Source organism: Gobio gobio (assembly GCF_949357685.1).
Source record: "Gobio gobio genome assembly, chromosome: 4".
Lineage (NCBI taxonomy): Eukaryota > Metazoa > Chordata > Actinopteri > Cypriniformes > Gobionidae > Gobio > Gobio gobio.
In genome coordinates, this window is record NC_137100.1 from 53,579,232 (window position 1) to 53,595,857 (window position 16,626).

Sequence of the window (16,626 nt, forward strand, 5' to 3'; positions counted from 1 at the left end):
TATTTTAGATTTTTTTTTATTCTTCCTCTACACCCCACCCCAACCCCCCCACCATATATTCTCTTCACAAATTTATTTTTTTAACACATTGTGAAGAAAAGAAATGGTAAAGAAAGCATAACAAAAATATTTAAAGGTACACTATGCACCTTTTGACCCTCTAGCGGGTAAAATACAAAACTGCGTGCAATTTGCGGAAGAACATTGTTGTGGTTGTGCTTCAAGATGAATATGGTTATCCTACTGCTCATAAAACATTCACTACAAGGCTTAAGAGATAATAACCAGTTTAGATAACCTATATGGCACTCCTACACCATGCACACGTAGCCGGACCAACTTTTCTCTGTTTATGCACATGACGAGACATGCGCGGGCGAGTTACATTTACGCAATTTCCTTTTTACGCAATTGATTTGTGAATCAGGGTAAGACAAAAACACATTTTGGAAGAAGGATTGATTATGTATTGACTCATCATTTAACTTTTGAACAAAACATAAAAAGTTTTCAATGCATAATTTATGGACATGTAGCTGTTTTATCATCTGACCCTAAACTGTTTTGCACTGACTTCATACTTTTGAATCCTGTATTAATATGCTAATAATATATATTCCCTTTTACCACTCTTCAATACTGTCCTCCTCTTCATTAACTCATCTTCATTTGTAACATTTCAATCCATTTAGTACATGTTTGACTCTCAAAAGTGGATAACAGTTGAGGATACAGTTGGAAAAGAGCCACCTCAAATATGTCTTCCTGATTTTTGATATTTTCTCCACTTAGAGAGGACCTCGGTCCAGGTAAAGTCAACGGGCAACTAAAGGGCCAAGCACGTGACTGCCATCTTGGGACTCCTTCTGGAACTCCCATCAGACACACCAATGTCAAAAAGGTCACAGGAGTGGGTGGAACTACATATGAGATTTCTGTTTGACGGACAGCTTGAAGAGCCACTGCCTGTGAGGAAAAGCACTGCCATGGCGACACCACCTCCACTTGTGCTCAAGAGAACACGCTTCTCTTTCTTTTCACAGTTTTATGAAATAATACTAACCGATAAGGAGACTCGCAGTACCTGGGGCAGGTCTTTTGGGAGGAGATTTTGCGTTGGCCTTTTCTTTGTTAAAGAGACTTTCCATGTGACTCAGTGTAAAATATAACAGGAGCCGCTTAATCAAAAGAGCGTTGGATGTTTTTTTAAAGTGTCAGCCGTCAGAGGATATACATCACACACAATAAAAAAAAAATGGTTTAATTGCTTAAAATATATACCATTAAGGGCTGAATATGTACAGTGTCAGTTCAGTTGTTTGTATAAAAAAGGTCAAAGGTCACTTACTGAATGCAAATATGCTCACTCAGTATGCTGATCTTTCACACACTTGAATGTGAGTGTATATGTACATGCCAGTAACTCAATTACTACTATATTTTTGTCATTATACTGATCTAATAATCAGGGTTTCATCTCAAATATATTTCTCTGTTAAAGGGAAAGTTCACCCAGAAATGAAAAATCTGTCATTTACTCCTCCTCAAGTTGTTTTAAACCTGTATGAGTTTCTTTCAAAAAAGATATTTTGAAGAATGTTCTGGTCCCTATTGCCTTCCATAGGAATTTTTTTTCCCCATACAATGGAAGTCAATGGGGCCCAGCAACTGTTTTGGTTACCTACATTCTTTAAAATATCTTTTGCGTTCAACCGAGCAAAGAAACTAATACATGTTTAAAACAACATGAGGGTGAGTAAATGATGACTGAATTTTCATTTTTGGGTGAACTATCCCTTTAAGCTATCAGGTTCAAACAAACCATAACAGCACTGGGGTACTTTAAAAGCCTACACAGAAGTTTTATTTTTCGAAAATGGTGGTCATTTACACTTTTTCTAATGTTAAACTATAAGCTGCCATATAAATAAACATACACTTGTATATGTAATATTTAAAAAAATGAAAGAAAAAAAAAAGTTTCATATGTTGGATACTGGGCATTAGCGCCAGTGTTAAAACTTTCTTTCAAACTTTGTTTTTCTTTATCAAAAGTATTTTGTAGTGGAAGATGTATGAATATATAAACAGAAACACCACTGTGTATAAGCAGTCCAGGCCATATGTTAAAGCCATATTCTAACATGTTTTACAGTAATGATCTTCATCTTTCAACGTGCATATGAAAAATGCTCTTTCCTTTATTGCATAAAGGACTTATGGAGTTGTAAATGAATTAACCCGTTGTACTGAAATTAAGATCCGCAATAGCCACGTTTTTTTTTATTATTAATTTTTTTATTGCTTTACCATTTCCCTTTACCTGTAATAGATTAGAAAAACATGATGATAATTCATGGCTACATCCCAAATATTTTTCATTTCTTTTATTTTTATAACTTTTGTGTTTTTTAAAACCCGACTTTCAGTGGTTTGGTATATTTTACTTTTTATACAGATATTCAAATGGGTGTTTGTATTTTTTTGAGTGGATTTTTCTTCTTTTTCTGCATATTTTATAATTTATTTGTATAGTATGCATTGCCATTTTTATTAGTTGAAAGTAGCACTTTCTGTTAAGATTTTTTTCTTTCTTTCAATGAACAAACGTTGAAAGAGAATTAAAATGCTATTATAGGATGTCTTAGGAAATGTTCAAGAAAGTTACACATGTAGGTAAGATGCTTGTTTCTGAATGCTGGATCCATTTGAAAGAGTTCTTTTTTTGGCTTTTTTTTACTGTCATAATGACACATGGTCTTTATACCCTGCCGTACAAAAGTTTAGGGTCAGTACGTTTTTTTAATTTTAATTTAAAAAACATTTAATCAATGACATTAAATTGAACAAAAGTGACAGTAAAGACTTTTATGTTGTTACAGACAGCAATCTATTTCAAAATAATACTTTTATTTTCTGTTGGTCAAAGAAAGCAGCACAACTGACAGCATTGATAATAATAAGAAATGTTTCTTGAGCTCCAAATCAACATAGAATGATTTTTGAAGGATCATGTGACACTGAAGACTGGAGTAATAAATGTGTTTAGCCATGTCGGAATTATTGTAATTAGGAGATTACCACTTGTAAAAAGCATTCACGTCCTCGTAGAATTACAACTTGTAAACTGGGAATTCTTTGAGAACTCTGACTTGTACCGCATAACCACTGTACCACCTGACTGCTGCAGATTCATATTGCCGTTGATAGTTTTGCCATAAAACTCATAAGTCAGAGGACGTGAACGTGACGTTATGAGTTGTCATCTTACAGTAATTACGACATGGTGTGAACGCAGCAAATGACTGCTGAAAATTCAGCTCTGGCATAATATTTTACAATATTACTGTTTTTCCTGTATTTTTGATCAAATAAATGGTTAGCGATACTTTTTCCAAAAACATAAAAATCTTACTGACCCCAAACTGTTGAATGGTAGAGTATTAAAAGTACATTTCTTGGTATGTCCCTTTCATATCATTCAGTTCTAGAATACCCAACTTGCCTTTGTGATCAATTTTGGTTAGGAAGTTTAATTCAGAAAACCTCAGCCTCACCTCCCCCTTCTCATTTTCAAGAGTAGTTGTAGTCTCTTGATTCTACATCAAGTACAAAAAAACAAACAAACAAAAAACAGTCCAAACACAGGTGTGTGTATTGTGCAGGCATCTGTATAGTTGTTGCACAGACAAGTGCTCAAATTTAAAATGAGGCAATTTATTAAGGGTTGTTCTTGTAAATAAAGTTACAATAAGGGTTATTAACAAATTTTGAAGCAATTATATCATATATGGTATGTCCCAACTTCGAATGTTTACCCTGCTTGGTTTATGTCCTCCTCATATATTATGAAATTATAAATTACATTTGAATGAAGGGGAGACCAATAAATTGATTTATTTTTTATTTTATTTTTTTGAGAAAGAGAGCTTGAGAGTGAAAGAAACAGATCTTCGAATTTGTCGCTGGTATAGTGCAAGACATGGTGATTGAAAATGTTAAATAATAAAAAGTAACAATAGAAAATAAATCTGTTTTAAACGTAATGATTTTCCATTTAAGAAATTAAATGGACACCACAGGTGAAAGTGGCAAATTCATACCTACCTGTTGAAAACTTCACTGTGGCCTGTTTCACGATCAAAGACCTAACACTTTTATAAGGATCATTTTGTAGTGAAGTGCTGATTTATGTATATCGACATCTCTGACAGGGTGATCTTACAGATGTCTTTCTGACTGAAAATGCAGTTCTTATCAGATGACTTTCCAAGGAATTCATAGTGATTTCCTCACAGATCTGCCTTAGGGGTCTAACAGACTACAGATACTCAAGCACCGATACAGTACAACAAACATCATTTTGGTGCATGTGAAAAGTCATAATCATACTTTTCCCAGTCAAACAGCTCCTTGAAATTGTAAATAACTCATATGGTCATGGAAAGGTCTTTACAGTTTGCTTGGCTCCATTTCTGTGAATGTCTCACTGTGCTCGGTCGTGTCGTCATCTCTGTCCTTCATTGGCACTGTCTGGCACAGTGTCACCTTCTGCTTAATTGAAACAAGTTGTACAGTTAAAGAAAAAGAACAACTATGGGACTTTTTTTCGTGATGAAGTGTTTCGTTCAGATGAAATGAAGACATTATAGTTTCATATCAAGGTACATTATTATTTTTGTTCATAAAGGGGGGGGGGCTGAATAAATGTAACTTGAACATTCATTTTTGTCTCTTTTATTTGTCATATATTGTCTTGGAAATGATAGATAGATAGATAGATAGATAGATAGATAGATAGATAGATAGATAGATAGATAGATAGATAGATAGATAGATAGATAGATAGATAGATAGATAGATAGATAGATAGATAGATAGATAGATAGATAGATAGATAGATAGATAGATAGATAGATAGATAGATAGATAGCATTTGCCATACAATAAATACATTTAAACAAATATGCAAAGAGCCATTGCCTGCTAAGACTTCATAGTTTCATATCAGAGAGGAGTCAGGTGGAAAAACATCTTTCTGTTCGAGCTGGCCGCACAAAAATAAAGTAGCCTAAATGAAAACAAAATCTCTTGCATTTTAGGACGTAGATTAAAGGTAATTCCACTCCCTAAAGCATTGTGCAATGGCATTAAGTGTTCCCATTCTCTCTCTCACTCTCCCCGCTGATGTCTATTTGATCTGTGCAGTAGTCGTGAACGCGCACCGCCAGACCTCCGCTGTTGCTGCGTGCGTGTCCACGCTTTATGAAGGCGCGTTCCCTCAGGTGAATGGAGAGAGGGAGAGGACGAGTCCTGTGTGTGTCTCTGGCCGAGCTGAAGTGACTAAAATGGGGCTTCGTGGACTGACAAGGACGGGGGTGTACATGACAGTCTACCTTCTGTGGGTGACTGGATGCTTTACGCAAAAAGTAAGTACAAGTGTGTGGCAGTAGCCCACTTTCCCTTTTGTCTGCGGTTTGTTTCGGCTTGTCAAAATGTTTACAGCAATGATTATAGTATGCACTATAGTACACTAATATGGAGTAGGCTATATGTAGCAGTCAAAACAACTTCAAATGATCACGTCTCTTGGTTTGAAAGGAATTTAATTCGGAAGTTTGGGAAAGGTATTGTGATGAAACGTGGAGCAGCTTGTTGTGTGGTCCGGGTCGGTTCAGAGAGTTGGGCTGTGCGGGGTCAGTTCAGCACGGGCCAGCGGTTCCGCTTCAGATGGTTCCGTCAGCTCAAATAATAAATAAATAAATGAAAAAATAGACAATTAAATGAACAAAGTTTTTTTTTGTACAGATCTATTAAGTTATCAAAAATGCAATATAATGACATAATTAGATCTATGATCAAAATGTGTTCAGTTCTTTACACTTTCACTCTTTTTGTAAAAAGTAAGTGAAACATTTATAGGTGATGCCTAAATACAGAGATTGCAAAAAAAGAAAGTGCTACAAGGCTGAAATTCTTGTTGGAAATGTTGACATTAGTATTTGCATAAGTAGCTCATATTATTATTATTTGAGTTTTACTTTACAATATTATCAATATTTGAAACCCTTTGCCTGTCAAATCAAAATCAGCGTTGCATGCTCAACATGAAACTTACCATGTGAAACTCAGATCAAAATGTTTGTACAAAATTAAAGTTTTGGTGACATGTCTGCATCATACATAGCAGGCTATATAGTTGCATCCTCTCATTGTCATAATATACCCATTTTGTTTAGGAAAGAATTGAGTTGTGTGTTACAGCACTTGCCGTCACTAGAAGTTTATTCTTGACTGGTTTCTTAGACCTGCCTATATGCACAGCCACAGATCAGAACTGTATAGCAGGACCTTTGATATTGTGCCATTCATATTCCCTTCACTTCAGCTCCTTTGCATACTCTATCAGCTCTCATCACAGAGGCTGTACGCTCTTTATGTAGCTTCTCAATGCTAGGAAATAGTGAGTTTGGGAAATATGTGTTGAGGAGAAGCTTAGTGTGTTTTTGAGGTGATTATCAGATTCCTGTGGAAAACGTGCTCCACTCATGCAATTAAACACATTGCTCTGGGGTCAATTCCACATGCTGTCTTTCACCAATACTTATTCCTTTCCCAGGCATGGATATGATTTATTAATTCTTGTAGTGCTGAGTGAGATAAATAGAGAGACCCTTTATGAGACTATTTAAATCTTTGCGACTTGTAATTTTCCCTCATTTAGGGTATGTTTATAAGACAAAGATGTACTATAACAGAAACGTTTTTCCTTCGCGTTTTTGAAAGGTTTTGCATACAGACGACAACGTTGTCAAAACGATCCTTGTTCACGTGGATCCACGAAAACGGCTAAACGCTTTATGCTGCCAGGCCAGTAGGTGGCGATATCACTTTGTAAAGAAATACTACAAGTCTACTGTAATGACGCATGATGTCACCATTTTCTCAAATTGACACAATAATGGCATCGTTTTCAAAAACGTGCATTTTAAGATCCGTTTTCAAAAGTTTACGTTTTCAGGCCCCCCAAACAATGTTGTTTATGCGTAAAAAGTTTCTCGTTTTTAGTTTAGTAACTGTGCAGTGTAAACACCCCTTTAAAACAAAAAAAAACTTTTTATTTATTTTTTCTGTGGCACACAAAAGAACATTATTTTCCCTCAGTGTTTTTTTGTTGTTGTCCATAATGAAAGTCAGTGGCTGCATCTGAAATCGCATACTTCCCTACTATAGAGTAGGCTAAAAAAAACAAAACAGTATTCGACAAAACAAGTATGTCCGAATTCACAGTACTCATAAAAGAGTAGGCAAAAAGTACCCGGATGACCTACTTCTTCCGGCGAGATTCTGAAGTGTGCATATTAAGGACGCTTCACTATCCCATGAGGCCACGGGAGAGGATTTGTGAATGGAAGTGAAGTGACGCAACTGAAGCTGGTAGGTCACATGATAATGACAACATGGCAACTGTTGTACGTCCAAATTACATGAATTCACATTCATACTATATAGAAGTAATTACTTATTCAAAAGAAGTTCCTACTCAAGAGAGTATGCAATTTCGGACACAGGCAAGGTCAACATTCTTAAATATGTTCCACAGAAGCAAGAAAGTCATACAGGTTTCAACATGAGGGTGAGTAAATTATGTCAGAATTATCATTTATTAGAAATATCTGAATGATCCTTATAAAGGTGGGATGAACACAGTATATTCCATACAAGAAGCACAACTTTTTTTTTTTTGTGGGAAAGAGCAGCATCATCTCGACCGTGCCACATAAGGACGAGGTGGCGACCTGTCAGAATCAGTCATGACTCTTTTCCTCTGTGAATTCTGAGATTCCTGAGCTGCTAACAAAGGCTTTATTGCATTGTTGATGTGCATAGCTTCAGTTACAGAGTGTGTGCACCTCAACGTCTCTGCAATTATCTGGCCCCTCTAAATGCTTCCTTTGTCCTCTTGAACTTGATTTTCGGAACTGTGCAAATCAAGTTTGGAATTTGCTGCATGACCCTCACAATCGGATGAAAATATAAATTTAAAAAACATCATTATATTATGTCATCTAAGATATAGGTTTTGATCTCAGCAATGACAGAGAGTGTTCGTGCAGCTCTAGTAGTCATCAATATTTTGGAAAATTAATTGCTTCCTGAGTTAGTGTGGTTACTAGCACTGTGTAGGTCAGAAATGCCTGCATGCATGCATGTATTTGTGTTCACATATCTATGCAAAGCACTTGCAACTCTGTGAGTGATTTCTCTCAATTATTCAACCTCACCCCACCAATAATGCTGTATCACACCCACACAATTCTGACATTTTCACCAGTTTTAATGGGAGCTAACCACTAATGATCATTTCCTGGCCAGCAAGATGCATTCTGTGTGAATTTGGAAATTTCAGAGTAACTGTTCTGAAGGATTTGCGGAGACGAGAGTGACTACCAGAAATACAATGGAATTATTCCAGTGACAGCTATGGCCTGGGAGCAAACAACTATTATATATAAAAAAAATCTGTTTATTTGTCCTCCCCTGATTTGGCACATTTGTGCAATCGGCATAAAATGCCACAGAAGTATCCTGAAATTATGTACTCCTTATTTAACTATTTTAAACTGACTTTTTATGATTATAATGCATGCAAACTTTATCCCATTATGTGCAAAATAAGTCAACTGGAAAATTAACAAAGGTGGTTAATGAACTATAAATATATAATGAATAATTATACATTCGTACCTTCCAGAAGAAAAAAGAGCAAAATAACCTAGAATAAAAAATTTAAATGAAATACAATTACACTAATAATTAATTTGGTTTTCAAATTAAATCTCATTTAATCATTGATTTTTGGTTTGAAAATTTAATTGTAGGTTTTTTATTTTTGAAGGTATATATTTGTGTCATGTATACAATTGTTTAGCAGAGTATAAATATAGTATAAAATGTAAAGTATAAATATTGAGCACTGAGTACATTACAGTTTCACAGGTTGCAGGTTCCATTTGCTTTTAGTGAACTACTGTTAACTTGTACCAACTTTTTATATTCTTTTCATGATTAATTGTATTGACTGTTAGTGTTCAAATCGGTGTTGTTATAATTACATTATTACTTAATGAATTTCTCTGTGTTTAATAAGAATCTGTTTCTGTGTGCAGTGTAAAGTGATGTGCAGCAGCTATCACTGTTGTTTTCATCAAAATATTATGGTGAAATATTGTCGTCTTCCTGTCCTGCTGGCCTCAGTGTCCAGTGGCAGGCTATGACTGATGTAACCGGTTGTAACACATCATCACAGGCTTTCTGTGCTCTGGGCTCGATAGTGCCTGGAACAGTCTCACTTTTCACAACCAATAAATAGCTGTACTCCTCTCCCAGCCCCCTTACAGGGGCCCATAGCATGTTTATGGGGGACTCACAGGGGTGTTTGTGCATTTGAATGTGTGTGTGTGTGTGTGTGTGTGTGGCAAAAGGGGCTTACTTAAGCTCTCAGTAGTCATATTGTCAGCTCATATTATCTCTGAAACTTCTGTTGTGAAAACACTCTACAGTACAAAAGAGACCAGGAAAAGATATATGTAAACCTTTAGATTACCAGCTTATTTGACTTCTAACGTCTCATATTGAGTCACATTATTCTCTTCAGAGTCTTTAAGTACAGAAAATGTGAGTGAGACAATTATTGTAAAAACGACAATAAGAACGGAGGTTATGAACTGACATGTTTACTGTACGGGGGAGTAAAGGGACAGATGTGTGTAACCTATCAAAAACAAGAGGAAGCTTTTGCGTGGTGTTTTTCACATTGCAGCGCTTACTGCGAAATCTGCCGTTCCCTACGACAGCTGTGAGTTTATCTGGCACTGTTTTACTCACACTCATTCAGTGAGTCAGCTACAGTTTGTTGTTGTTAAAAGTGTAGGAGGCTTGTTTTTCAGTTCAAGAGTTGCTATTGCATCAGCAGTTTACAGAAGGAACACATTCTGTAATTCAAATAAAACTACACCGAAGGGGTTATATAGTTGGATAATAATAAATATATATACACTACTGTTCAAAAGTTTAGGGTAAGGTTTTTGTTTAAAGAAATAAATACTTTTATTCAGAAAAGATGCATTAAATTGATCAAATGTGACAGTAATGTGACAAAATATGTTTATTTGAAATATTGTCATCAAAGAAAACTATTTATTGAGGTTTCCACAAAAATATTCAGAAACACAATTATTTTCAACATTGATAATATTAAGAAATGTTTCTTAAAGCACCAAATCAGCATATTAAAATGATTTCTGAAGGATCATGTTACACTGAAGACTGGAGTAATGGCTGATAAAATTCAGCTTTATCACCACAAGAATTAATTACACTTTAAAATAGATATTTTATAAATATATTTAAATAGAAAAGTTATTTTAAATTGTAATAACATTTCACAATATCACAATTTTTGGTGAGCATAAGAGATGTTGCTTACATTTACATGCACATTCTTAACCCAATCATGTGTAATAAGCCGACAATGCATGTGGTTAGGTAAATGTGTTAACCCGTTTTCCTTTATCGCCTTAAGGTCATAAACGCCTTAAGCATAAACCAATAGATTTTTGCCCCTTACACTGATTTTGTCCAGCATGTAAACGCATTAACCTGTTTTCTGTCGGCTTATTGAAGTGCGCATGTGTGATATGGAACGCGTCCTTACTGTGGATTTAAGCAGTTAGGGAGGAGGAAATATATCGCAAACTCCGACTCTTTCTTGAACCAAAAAAAAGCCGTGCTCTCAGTCAAATTGTGGTACAGTCAAAATGCAGTATCTGTAAATGCATGAGAGGATAATATATTAACCATAGGTTTCCCACTGACATGTTGCAATACTCTTCTTTGGTTTTTAATGCTTTTTTAACATCACAACCAACAGTAACACATGAAATACTCTGAGTCAGATTCGCAAATTAGCACAATTTGACATCACTACCAAAAAACAACCTGGTTTATCAATAAACACGGATTACTTGCGTTGTCGGGTTAGCGGTTTGCATGCAAAGCTGCACAACAGGTTATTTCAATAAGCTGATTTTTATCAGAGTACTGGTGTGCATGTAAACATGCTCAGTAGTACATTTTGATTACTACATTGCATTAACATCTGTGTCTAGAATAGATTCTATGGGAAATCCCCATGGCTATCATGTATTGTCATTTCCGTACATGTGCGAAGGCTACATGTAAAGAATTGCTCATATCACAGTCTTATTTTATACCTTCCTCTTTATAGTGTTTCTGTAATCCTGGCTCCAGGGTTCATGGCGCCCTAATTTCTTGTGGACTGGTTCCATGCCATTTTCTTTTTCCATTGTTACATTTGTGTTTCATATTTTTCTTGCCTAGTTCAGGCTGTGCAGTTTGAAATTGCAATGAATAGTTGGTTTTACTTTTGATGTAGCACAACTGGGCCACGATAACCAGCGGGACCTTATGTAAATGCCTCTACTTATTACCCTCGTTTCATTAAAATGCTATCTAACCAAACAGCGAAGCCTTCCAATGTCCCCTGTGGGAGAAAAGACAACTTTACTAATTACGCCATGCCAATGCGGGATGATGATGATGTAACAGAGCTGGGATGTTTGGCATTATAAGAATGTCCTATTTCCTATTCCACACTGTGGTACTTTGGACGGCATTCATGTGAAGTCTACCATGCATGGTACACTGCCCTAACCAGCAGATAGTCCAGTATTATGGTGGTGCCACGGTAATGACCCAATTCTATTTGTTCGAATAGAGAGGGAGGTACTTACAAAAATCTCGCAAATCACTGCCAATGTTTTCTTTTTTGTTGTCTTTCGGAATTAGACACGATCATGTTGGACTAGTTGAATCAAATGATTTTCTAAGGGCAGCTGGGTGGTTTGGTTGAATCACAAACCTCTTCAGCACACTTCAGTGAAACATGGGCCTTAACCAATTGCATTTCCCCTATTTCTGTTTGGTATAACCCTACATGCTTGTCGTGAACTTTTTTCACCTCTTGTTCCAGTTTAGTTTGTTCTCTGCCTCCCATATTCATGTGCATTGCTCAGCTTTACTGTTGTGCTAACCTGAAATCGGCTTACTTTACATCCCAGCAGCGAGTGGCATTTGACCGGCTCAAATGTCAGGCATGCAATTATTAGTGTAGTAGTACATGAACCTGAGGTAAACTCTGAGTCTGGACAGCATGAGGCTTTGACCAACTGATCTCTGTTAGCTGAGTTTGATACACAGCCTGAATGGAGAAAAGCATGGGCTGAGGATCAAGGGTAGAAGTGTACACGGAAGAATCAAAGCAGCATGAAGGTGAAAACGACTGATATTGTTAAGCGGAGATTGATTATTGTGGCCTTGTCCATTTAAAATGACCCATTTGAATGATTTTGCTTTATTCTCCAAAAAGACATGTTTTGTGGGGCTGGGTGGGGTCTCAAACTCATAGCCTGTTGCATCTTAAAATAAATCTTGAAGAAGTAAATGCCAACGTTTCCTCAGCCTACTTTGTTTTGATTATACACTACAAATCAAAAGTTTGGAGCTTGCAATCAATGGAGGCGATACAATAACTTCTGGGATAAATACAGAGAAAAAATGTGTCAAAATTGTACCTTTTAGAGGTACAACAGCTTGTCACTGGGGTGGTACCCTTAAAAGGTTATATTTGTACTTTTTTTTTTACCACAAAAAGGTTCAATGTAGTACCTTGAGGTACGTATTTGTTAGTGTTGTAGTCAAGACCACCTGAACAAAGACCAAGTCGAGACCAAGACCAGCGTGTGCCGAGACCAAGACAAGACCAAGACTTTGAGGGGTTGAGACCAAGGCAGGGCGAGACAGAGTCAAGACCAAGACCAGACCAGCACTCCTTCAATTCATCTAAAAGATCCATATCTACTGTCTGAGAAATGTCTTATATTTAATAAATAAATACGATTAGAATATTTAGACACTATAGCGCTGTTACCAATCAAATCACTAACAATAAAATGAATGGCACAGAAGTAGCATCTGAATTGGGAAAATTACACCTGCATAAATAATGTTCAGATTCATTTAACATTAAAACATTAACATTCACGGAATAATTTATTCAACTGATTTGTTCAAAGCATCTGATTCATTTAATAACGAAACGTTGCCAAATTAGCAAAGACACAGTCTAAAATGTTATATTAACTTCTTGTTTATTGAACATTTGTATAAACCAATATAATTTGCAATCACGCTTCTATTCATGAAAACAGCTCTCTTGCTCTTGTGATACTGTTTAATTATATTCTGTTAAAAAAGAATTTTTTGACCATTTATATTAATTGTGGGCATTTTTGAAACAATGCTGCATTGATTTTGAACCCGGCACCACAGTAACACAAGAAATCACATTACAAAGAAGTTATTGATTGCATTTTAAGCAGTAAGTTTTACATCAAATCACATTAATGATGTTAAATCAGACAATGCACCGGCAATTTAGTGAAATCCTTGCAGTTGTGGTCTTGACCAGTCTTGAGATAAAATCCAGAGTCCTCTAAGTCTGAGACCAAGACAAGACCGAGGAGAAATGCAGTCGAGACCGAGACAAGACCTTCAAAAAAAGACCAAGACCGGTCTTGAGTACTACAACACTAGTATTTGTACTCTAAGGCAGTGGTTCTCAACCCTGTCCTGGGGATCCCCCCTTTTCTAAGGTACTAATCCTCCCAACCACTGCTCTAAGGTACAAATATGCACCTTTTAGGAGTACAAAAAAAAGGTACAAAGATGTAATTTTAAGGGTACTGCACAAGTGACAAGCTGTTGTCCCCCTTTTTTTCTCTGTGTTTTACAATTTGGATGCCCCAAAGATAATGTTTCCTAAATTTTTTTTTAAAGGGATAGTTCACCCAAAAACGAAAATGTGATGTTTTTCTTCTTACCCCTAAGGCATCCAAGATGTAGGTGTCTTCATTTCTTCAGTAGAACACAAATGAAGATTTTTAACTCCAACCGTTGCTGTGTGTCACTCAGATAATGCTTGTCAATGGAGTCGAATTCTATTAGAGTAAAAAAAAACATGGACAGACAACTTCAAATTAAACCCCGCGGCTCGTGACGACACATTGATGTCTTCTGAGAGAAACCGAATGGTATTTATGCAAATATATCACCTCATATCAGACGAACGCTTCAGCTCTGCAGACTGCCATCACTTCCCGTGTGTGAGGTCAAAATTCTGGCCGGGTCATAGATATATACATAGATACCTCATTCGAGCGATCCACGCCATGATCCACGCAGGCACTAATGAGGTATCTATGTATATATCTATGACCCGGACAGAATTTTGTTCGTCTGATATGAGGTGATATATTTGCATAAATACTGCTCGGTTTCTCTCAGAAACCGATCGTTTCGTGTCTTAAGACATCAATGTGTCGTCACGAGCCGCGGGGTTTAATTTGAAGTTGTCTATCCATGTTTTTTTTACTCTAATAGAATTAGACCCCATCGACAAGCATTATATGAGTGACACACAGCAACGGTTGGAGTTAAAAATCTTCATTTGTGTTCTACTGAAGAAACGAAGACACCTACATCTTGGACTTAGGGGTAAGCAGAAAAACATCAAATTTTTGTTTTTGGGTGAACTATCCCTTTAAATCTATCCTTTTTCATTAGAATTATTACAACTTTTATTATATTAACCAACATTAAAATGCTGCATACATTTTAGGCAAGATTTTAAAAATCAACAGCAGTCTAAAACATTGTCTAAATAGGTAATATTTGGTTACTGGTTAACATATTTTTTTTTTGCCTGGCAATATCAGCCGAAAAGGAAAGTAGTTTCAGAGAGGCAGTACATTTTAACATTTCGATGAAAGATTATGGTATATATGGTAGATTATAATATATATTAAGCACAGTAAAACTAGGAATGTGTCTTTTTAGAAAGTATTAGTAACTTTTAGTACTTTTGTTGTTTTTTTTCATCTCGACTTTAATTTAACTTTTTGTCCTGGACAATGCCGTCACTTGGGGCTAGGCTTGTTACCTGTCTGGCGTTGTTGAGGTCTTGCAGTTCTTTTATTCCGTCCCACAGTCCAGAACCAGTGCCAACAGGAAGCCCAATAAACAAACAGGCCCCTGCCAAGGTCTGGTTTGGAGTGGTCTAGCCCTGATTCCCATCTGCCTTTAATTATACCGAGGTCCCCTCATCCTGCACACCTGTGCGATATTACAAACAGCATGTCTGAAGGAATACCTCCCTGGGGTTAGCAAAGCAGCCAGCATATCCAGCTTTGATACCCGATGAAGGAGGGAGGGTTGAATAGTTCAGGTTTGGGAGAGGCAGACCGAAGCTAATTTTCTGAACAGGACATTTAGTTTTGTTTCTCGGTGGGTTTCTTCTACAGCTGTCTGTTGTTATTGCACTGGAACGATCAAAATAGGGTAATGCTTTATGTCGTTTTATAGCATCTAACGACTAACCATCAGAACAACGACGGCTGCCAAAATTGTTTACCGATGTTTAATGTTGCATCGAACTAACCGGAGCAGTGCCAAAGACTTTCCCGTTGGTGTGTTGAACTCGTGCCATCCTCTTGAACTTTTGATGCTAGAACTACCACTGGCCTATTAAGATGTTTTAGGACCGTAGCGTTAACCCCTGGAGCGCAGGTTCTGGGAAAAATTATCTTGAACAGTCTGTTGATTCTGCTATTAAGTGTATTATAATTTTCTTACATGTTAAACATGTTTATCTTAATCTAAATTCAAGTGGTGCAGAAATTTCCATTTCTCATATCTTTCTTTTGCTACCATGCAAAGCTATCTTTAAATGTGCATGCAACTCTTTGACCTCCACATGAAAAGCATTGCAGATAGTGTCACGCAAGGGAGATTTTACCATTTGTTAATGTGCAAGAATGTCTAATTTGTACAATATGATGATGAGTCTCTAAATGTCATATTCTTTCACTGTTGTAGGTACAGCTTGATGCTTCTCAACCTTTTTGACTTCAAGGACCCCCAACAATATTCAAAGCCCCTCTAGCCCTAATTCTATTTTCAAAACATATTTTAATCTATAAGCACTTCTACTTTCTATACATAAACAAAGTAACCACGATAATGAATTTACAGGACACTTTCAGTCATTCCTGATTTACTGGATAAGGACTTTAAAAAAATATATATTTCAACCTCAATTTCTACCCAATAAAATGTTTTACACCTTGGCATAACTAGTGAAATGTAAATTCATTTTAAAAATGCTCACGCCGCTTTAACACTTTATTATTTGACATTACTTTTCCAGCTATACTAATCCCACTTTTCAAATTAGGCTACCTCATACAGTACTGTATATGTAGATCGTTTAAGATTGTGGGAACAAAAAGTTGTTGATGTGGTACATTTGACATTTTAGATTTTTAGTTACTTTCTTATTTTAAAGCTTGTTTTGTCTTTTTAAATCATTTTAAGTCATCTTAAGAGGCCTCCTCTATTCTCACTAAAAACGGGCAATTTAGTAAAAAAATTCAAGAATTTTCTGCAAAAATGAAGAATGTATGATTTTGATTTGATGTGATCTTT

At 36.3% G+C, this 16,626-nt stretch overlaps 2 protein-coding genes across 2 annotated transcripts in view; both read left to right on the forward strand.

Moving 5' to 3' along the window:
- Window positions 1-4,724, forward strand: part of zdhhc8b (zDHHC palmitoyltransferase 8b) — an 83,419-nt gene extending 78,695 nt beyond the window's left edge. Inside the window, exon 11 of the mRNA XM_079815802.1 lies at window positions 793-4,724. Within this exon, the coding sequence (XP_079671928.1) occupies window positions 793-943 (151 nt within the window). The 3' untranslated portion in view covers window positions 944-4,724. The remainder of the gene's footprint in view (window positions 1-792) is intronic.
- A 491-nt stretch (window positions 4,725-5,215) lies between these two features.
- Window positions 5,216-16,626, forward strand: part of LOC307124713 (uncharacterized protein) — a 37,229-nt gene continuing 25,818 nt past the window's right edge. Inside the window, exon 1 of the mRNA XM_079814136.1 lies at window positions 5,216-5,429. Coding sequence (XP_079670262.1) covers window positions 5,349-5,429 — 81 coding nt within the window. The 5' untranslated portion in view covers window positions 5,216-5,348. The remainder of the gene's footprint in view (window positions 5,430-16,626) is intronic.